The sequence below is a fragment of the Peromyscus eremicus genome, chromosome 8a (genome assembly GCF_949786415.1).
Source record: "Peromyscus eremicus chromosome 8a, PerEre_H2_v1, whole genome shotgun sequence".
Lineage (NCBI taxonomy): Eukaryota > Metazoa > Chordata > Mammalia > Rodentia > Cricetidae > Peromyscus > Peromyscus eremicus.
In genome coordinates this window covers 77032164-77040115 of record NC_081423.1, presented here as the reverse complement: position 1 = coordinate 77040115, position 7952 = coordinate 77032164, and the positions used below count along the sequence as shown (strand labels likewise).

Here is a 7952-nt window from a genome sequence, read left to right as displayed (position 1 = left end):
TCCTGTACAGGTGTCTCCTGGGGCGGCAATGAGGGTCACCAGTGAAAAATGGGTGAGAGGCTTTTCCCACCAACCCTGAAAACAGGGCCAAATGTCTCTCCCATTCCTCTCATGGCCTCAGCAGACCCCTCAGACGTCCAGCATCCTCCCTTCAGATGCTTGTCCTGGCGTAATGGCTTGCGACACCATGTCCTCTAAGTGCTGCTTAGAAACTGTCTCTTTCCTTTTGTGGTATCGCAGGAAGCTGAGCGAGCCACAGCCAGGGCAGGGCTGTGTGGGGGCTCCTGCTTCGAGCAGCAGGAACACGGCTTATGAAATTACAGGGAATTCCAAGCAGCCGCCTCGCCTGCTGTCCGTCTTCATTACTGGAATGGGCCTCCTCCGAGGGAGGTTTGTTCGGATAACTTAGCCGATCAAGGCCTGACACCTTTTACCAGCGCTTTGACGTTGGCAGAGAAGACGGAGCTTAGTTAGACCCATGCAATGAGAAGGGATTGGCTCAGAGGAGGAGATGCTAGGGAGAGGGAGAATCTAGAGGGGATGATCTCGCAGGTGATTTTCTTCACAGTCCGCTGGAGTGGGGAGTCGTGGTTGTTAAAGTGTATCAGGAGTGCAGCGGAGGGCCTTGGACCCCCCCCCTAGCCACTTCCTCGTTCTCTACCACTGCAGCTCAGTCTACCCCCCAACTCTTGTTGGCTTATCCTTACAAAGGCACCTCTGTTTTTTTCATGTTTTACTTTCCCCATCACTCCAAACATGTAATGACCAAGATGCCCTCAAGCTACTGGGATAGAAACTGTTTCTAACCTCCTGGCCACTTAATGGCTCTCTTCTCAGGCCTTCCACAAATACAACCCTTGGTTTTCGAAAACTTCTTGACCGTTCTGCAAAAACCAGACTTTAGGTTGTACCTTGACAGCAGTTCTGGCAGATGGATGGGGGAGGGGTGGCTTTAAAAGGCCCTGCTCACCCCCTGGCAAGCTGCTGCCCTTACCTCCTGTGTTAGTGGAGCTGTGTGACGCAGGGCGAGTTGCTCAGCTTCACTGTGCATCCTTCGCTTACATCCAGACTGGATGCACAGTTTGCAGATGAAACGATGCCTTAGAGAGTCTGGAGTGTGTAAGGAGGAACTGGTGTGACTGGTGCTTCCCAGGACCCTGGACAAATTCCACCAGAAGCCTTTCACTCTGTGTGGTGAAGGAAGTAGAGCCACATGTCCAGAGCGCCTGGCACCCAAGGGCTCACTAAGCAATGGCCACTGTGGCCACCGGTGAGGGCAGCTCGGTGGTGGGGTAGTGAAGTCCTGGGACACTGGGGCTGCACCAGTTTCTTGGACTCCACAAGTGTGTGTAGAGAGAGGAGCGAGGAATGTGATCCGTCCCAGCAGCCCCGGGGGAGCCAGACCATATCTGGTATGTCTCTCTGGAATGATTTTGGGGGAATTCACCGAAGTTGGAACTTAAGACGTGGACTGCCGGTAACCCGTAACACAGGGATGTGGTGCTGTCCGTGTGCATACCCCCCACAAGGGGACCTGGTGCCCGGGGTGGGAGTCAGCTTACACAGCACAGCGCTGGCTGCTGCTTGGGCCCGCCCTTGAATGGCCGTGAACTTGTTTTTCCACGTCATTTGCTCTCAAATGTACTATCGAGCTGGGGGACGCTAACACAGCGGCTCAGGTCCCTCCTCGTAAGAAGCGATTGTGTGTTCTTCAGAGGTGGCTGAGGGGAGGAGGGGGCCTGGCCCCAAGGAGGTGGGGAAAGGGAAACAAACCTGCCTCACAGTGAGCGTGCGTGTCCTGGGGCCAGCTCCCCCCCCCCCCCCAAAGCACATGCCATTTCTGTCCCTGGAAGGGGTTAAAGGCCTCCTGGAGTCAAGAACAAGCAGGTGTCCCACCGTGCCAGAGACCGCTGCCTAAACTGCTTCCAGCTTTTCCCCCCTTCTGCAATACGTCTGTGATCAGCCACGGGACAGAGGCGCCAGCAGCCTGCCTCTGACAGACATCAGGTTAGCTCGCTCCCACTCGGGTGGTGCGCCCAGGATATAAATCCAGGCTCGAGCCCCTGCTGTGTTCCTCTCCCTAGCACCCGGGGTTGGGGTGTGGGGGGGACGGAGTTTCCTTCCAAAGACCTTTCTTTCATCTGAAGCCTCACGGCTCAGCAGGCTGCGCTTGGTGGAGGCAGTCACAGCAGCCTGACGCCAGCAAGCAGCCTCAGCAAGGAGACTTGCTGGGGTGAAGAGGGCAGGTATTGCCAGCCCTGGAGAAGAAGGGCCCTGGCGGGCCTCAGCCCTTGGTGTCGTCACACGGAGGCCCTCTGGCCGCTGCAGACCGCACCATGTGGGCCCCGGGGCGTCGTCATCGGTTCTGGTTCCACTGGGGGCTGCTGTTGCTGCTGCTCCTGGGGGCACCCCTTCGAGGCTTAACACTGCCACCCATCCGATATTCCCATGCGGGCATCTGCCCCAACGACATGAACCCCAACCTTTGGGTGGATGCCCAGAGCACCTGCAAGCGAGAGTGTGAAACTGACCAGGTGAGTGGGACCCCTGAAGCCTAAGATGGACCATGTGAGTGGGTCTGTGACGGTGTGGGAGCTATGACATGGGGACGACTCGGGAGTGCCTCCGGGACCGTGAAGGAACACAGACCCTGCCCACCTAGAGACAAACAGGGCCTGGTGCCTGCCTCTATACAGCTGAGGCCTGGAAGAGGGCGTGGTACCCAAATCCATCCTGGAGCATTCCTCTTTGGGTTTGTGGAGGGCTGCGTTGGGCCAGCACCACACTGGGCACATAGCATGTATTGGGATAACACAACAGCCTGCCAGATGTTCAGTGGCCCGCTCACGGGTGAGAGAATGGGTACCCACAGGAGTGATGCCATAGCCAGGTTGGCTGGGAAGCCTGCCTGCCTGATGTGGTGTTCGCAGCTAGTTAGGCCTGGTTTCCAGGCCCTTTCCCAGGATTGGACTCGGCCACACAGCGATGAGGCTGCTGGGCCGTTTGAGTGGGAACTAATCTGTGTAAATGCTCTAAGCGTCCTGGGAGGAAAGTGGACTGAGTTCCCACCTGTTGGGCTCTTCAGTGTTTCCATATGGCCCTCCCTCCTGGATGCTGCAGTCGGTTGGCAAGGGCCACTTCCAGATGGTTCTTCCCTGGCTGCCAGGTAGGTTCTTCCAGGGGCCATCCTTATCCAGTCCTGCTGGGAGAAAAGTCCTTAGGTTTACCATAGTACCCATGGCTGCCCTGGGTGTGGCCTCTTCCTGCCTGGCCATCTCTGAGGGTGGCCCAGAGTCTCCACGACTTCGGGTCTGGGTTAGGCATCATCAAATAACGCGGGAGGCTCCAGTGCTGCTGGAAGTCGCTGGTCACCCTGGGAAAGCGTGGGGTTTCCATGGAGAGAGTGGCTTCTGCCTCATGTTCCCTGGAGGCCATTCTCAGGCTTCTCAAGGGAGGTACTCCAGTACCCAGCGGTGGTACTGAGGAAACAGGACAGGAAAGATGACAATTCTCTCATCCATAGGGCACATGCCATCCAATGACTACCTTTGGAGAATCTTTTTCACTGACACTGGCTAGCCTGAGGTCAGGTGGCACTTAGGGTCGTGCAACTCTGGCTGGTTTTGTATGCTGTCTGGAGAAGGCACCTGAGTGCAGCTAAGGATCCAGGTAGCCCATGGGGACATTGTAAATCCTTCAGTGAAAGTATTCTAAGTATTTCCTCTAAGGTCCCTTCACCAGAGCCCTGAGGGTTCTGGTTTCTGAGTGTCCAGCCACTCCTGGACCTCTGGATCCTGGGGGAACTGCCTACATTCCACATTGGAATGGAATAGCCCTCAGGCCAAGGAACAGGCTTTCCTGTTCACAGGTTGCTCTGTCCCCGTCCACCCTCCATTCTCAAGCTCTCTCTCCCTTGAACCTCAGCTCTGGATAGGACCCATCTCCATTTCCAAGCATCCCCTGTTGTGGCCCAGAAGCCTATGCCAAACAAGGGCCTCAAAACAAAGTCCTTATTCTAAGCCAAAAGGGGGAGAAACAGTCAAGCTGCAGCTCCACACAGCCGGGGGGGGGGGGGGGGGGGGACGGACTTCCCCCCTCTTAGCTCATGTGGAATGTCAGAAAGGCTGGGATCAAAGTGGGAAGGACAAGAGGCCAGTGTGGTGGGGACTGCTTCACACAGCCACTACCTGGTGGAGGATTAGCAGCCCAGCCAGCAGCCCGGCCACAAGGTGTGACATTGTGCAAAGCACCACATGCAACCCTTGTTTGTGTCAGCCCTGGTGGCGTGTGCTAATTTTGAAGAATTAAAGCAAAGCCTTACATGACTCCACAGAAGTCAGAGAGGATTACAGACTAGCAAGTCTTTGCTCATACCACACAGGGGGACTGTTTTTTTTTTTCTTTTCTGGTCCCCAGGGTTCTCTGATATCCCCGGTTCAGTGTGTGTTGGGGGTCTTTCAGGGGAAAGATGGGTGTGACTAGCCTTGAACATGAGTCCAAGATGCAGCCTCTTCAAGTTAGCCAACACATCCTCCCCTCGGTGGAAGAAAGAGAAAAAGTTATCCTCATGCTGCTTCATCTAGGCCACCAAAGGGCCCGGAGCCCTTTTGTACCACCCCTCACCTCTGTGGCTTGAGTGTCATCTCTGCCTCTGTTCACAACTCTCTCTCTCTCTCTGGCTCTTTCAGGAATGTGAGACCTATGAGAAGTGCTGCCCCAATGTGTGTGGGACCAAGAGCTGTGTGGCAGCCCGCTACATGGATGTGAAAGGGAGGAAGGGCCCTGTGGGTATGCCCAAGGAGGCCACGTGTGATCACTTCATGTGTCTGCAGCAGGGCTCTGAGTGTGACATCTGGGATGGACAGCCCGTGTGCAAGTGCAAAGATCGCTGTGAGAAGGAGCCCAGCTTCACCTGTGCCTCTGACGGCCTCACCTATTACAACCGCTGCTACATGGACGCCGAGGCCTGCTCCAAGGGCATCTCCCTGGCCGTGGTCACCTGCCGCTATCACTTTACCTGGCCCAACACCAGCCCTCCACCGCCTGAGACCACTGCACATCCTACCACGGCCTCTCCGGAGACTCTGGGGCTGGACATGGCAGCCCCGGCCCTGCTCAACCATCCTGTCCATCAATCAGTCACCGTGGGTGAGACCGTGAGTTTCCTCTGTGATGTGGTGGGCCGGCCCCGGCCCGAGCTCACTTGGGAGAAACAGCTGGAGGATAGAGAGAATGTGGTCATGAGGCCCAACCACGTGCGTGGTAACGTGGTGGTCACCAACATTGCCCAGCTGGTCATCTACAATGCCCAGCCCCAAGATGCTGGCATATACACCTGTACAGCTCAGAATGCTGCTGGAGTCCTAAGGGCTGACTTCCCATTGTCAGTGGTCAGGGGGGGTCAGGCAAGGGCCACCTCAGAGAGCAGTCTCAACAGCACGGCTTTCCCAGTAACCGAGTGCCTAAAGCCCCCGGACAGTGAGGACTGTGGAGAGGAGCAGACGCGCTGGCACTTCGATGCCCAGGCTAACAACTGCCTCACGTTTACCTTCGGCCACTGCCACCGCAATCTCAACCACTTTGAGACCTATGAGGCCTGCATGCTGGCTTGTATGAGCGGGCCTCTGGCCACGTGCAGCCTGCCCGCCCTGCAGGGGCCCTGCAAAGCCTATGTGCCACGCTGGGCCTACAACAGCCAGACCGGCCTCTGCCAGTCCTTCGTCTACGGTGGCTGCGAGGGCAACGGCAACAACTTTGAAAGCCGCGAGGCCTGCGAGGAGTCGTGTCCGTTCCCGAGGGGCAACCAGCACTGCCGGGCCTGCAAGCCTCGGCAGAAGCTCGTCACCAGCTTCTGTCGAAGTGACTTCGTCATCCTGGGCAGGGTCTCCGAGCTGACCGAGGAGCCCGACTCAGGCCGTGCCCTGGTGACCGTGGATGAGGTCCTAAAAGACGAGAAGATGGGCCTCAAGTTTCTGGGCCGGGAGCCGCTGGAAGTCACTCTGCTTCACGTAGACTGGGCCTGCCCTTGCCCCAATGTGACAGTGAGCGAGACGCCGCTCATCATCATGGGGGAGGTGGAGGGTGGCATGGCCATGCTGAGACCTGACAGTTTTGTGGGCGCGTCGAGCACCCGGCGGGTCAGGAAGCTTCGTGAGGTCATGCACAAGAAAACCTGTGACGTCCTCAAGGACTTTCTGGGCTTGCGCTGAAGCTGGCCATCTACCCTGACCCTCCTCCACCCACCCACCCCCTGCCCTCAGTCAGCCACTGGGTGAGATCAGATTAGGCAGCCACGGCCAGTGGGGGAAACCTCAGCTAACATGTGGGAAGAGAGCCATCATAGGTCTGAAAAGGATCTCTGTTCGTTGGGTTAAATAGAAGGTTCATATCTTTTTTTTAGCTGGGAAGGAAGTTGGCAAAAGGTGAAGAAAAGACACATGTAAGTTATTTCCCGTGAGGTGTCCCCTCAGGTAGTCCCACCCCACCCCCTTTGCTGACCCAGGTCCCTCTGCCCAGTCTCCTAGCCAGGGGTCAGAAAGAGATGGCATCTACCTTGTTAAATGGTTTAGCTTGCACAAGGGGTGTGTGGGAAGAGATAAGAGAATCCAAGGATTGCTTAAGATAACCTTCCCACTGCCTCCTGCACCACCGTAAGCAGAGACTGCCTCTCATTAAGGGCAGTGGGAAGCCAGAGGACCGTCCAATCCAGGATGTAACCGATTCTAACGGAGGTTGCAGGGACGGCGGCTGCCTTTGGTGGCATCAGTTTGTGTCCCTGAGGTCACCCCACCAGCAAAACTTCATGTTTTCTCTCCTGGGCTGCCTTGGTTTGTTGGTTTGCTTCTGTTCATTTCGGCTCAGTGGACACTTCCTGGGTGCCAGGTGCTAGGACCAATAGAGAATGGCTCAGCTCCTCTAGCAGAGCCAAAACACAAAGTCCTGATCCTAAGCTCCCCCAGGAGCCGGTGAGTGACTGGCAGCAGTCAGCCACTTCCATCTGATGGATGGTGTGCTTTCATATGCCATGGGCTTCCTTGGAGAAGCTCCAGGATCTGTTTGGGTAGCAGGAGAAGTAAGGTAGACCAAAGGGGGGAGGGGCCCGGGAATCAGAGTGGAGGCGGGCCCAGAGAGAAGGACTCTTGCTCGATGCTGCCATCTGGTGGTGAGTATGGGTGTCTGCATGGATCAGGAGGGAGGAACCATCTAGGTGGGGCCTGGGAGGGGCCTTTTGGAGATGGCAGCTCTGAGATCACTTGTTTTTTCTGGTCCCAGCCACACAGGCACTGGGTAGAGGATTTGGAACGCCTCTATCATCTCTGCATCTGTCCTGCTCCCTCTTCAGCCCTTCATTCTGTCCAGATCCCTCCAAAGGAGGCATTGTGGGATGCCCTAATGTCTTCCTCAAATAGGAGGAGGATGATACTAAATAAAAATTCATAGTGTCTACTGTTCTACATGTGTGACTCTTTTGGGAAGGCAAGGAAGGGTCTGTAAATCACATCATTGGTTCTGGCAACCTCTTAGCAGGGAAGTCTCATCAGTGGGACCGAATTTGGGCAGTAGAGGGACACAGTAGATTTTCAGGTCCCCTATGATATATGAGGCTCCTTAGCTGTGGTGCTCAGCAGAGGTCTATGAACTAAGTAGGAGAAAACTGAACCAGGAAGGCAGAGTGACTTGTCCATAGTCAGAGGCAGAGAGGCCTAGGGCCCTGATGTGCAGTCTGAAGTGCTCTGTAGGGACAGTGGGGGATCAGGGCCATAGAAAAGATCCCACCTCTGATACTGTGGAGAAGGTGGGAAAAACAAGAGCGGAGAGTGGGGGTGGGGCGTGGGGAGGGTGCTGCTCAGCTATGACTTCTAGACTTCCGGCTGAGGCCTGGTCTCCAGTGTCTTCAGGGAGCCTGCTGAGTTCTGACAATGCTGACGCTGGCATTCAGTGCATTTGGTTCC

At 56.1% G+C, this 7952-nt stretch overlaps 1 protein-coding gene across 1 annotated transcript; it reads left to right on the top strand.

Moving 5' to 3' along the window:
* Nucleotides 1-1631: 1631 nt before the first annotated feature.
* Wfikkn2 (WAP, follistatin/kazal, immunoglobulin, kunitz and netrin domain containing 2) lies at nucleotides 1632-7444 on the top strand. The gene is made up of 2 exons (XM_059269624.1): nucleotides 1632-2534; nucleotides 4689-7444. Exons 1-2 carry the CDS (start codon nucleotides 2337-2339, stop codon nucleotides 6207-6209), a joined length of 1719 nt encoding a protein of 572 aa, XP_059125607.1. The 5' UTR covers nucleotides 1632-2336; the 3' UTR covers nucleotides 6210-7444.
* The last annotated feature ends 508 nt before the right edge of the window (nucleotides 7445-7952 follow it).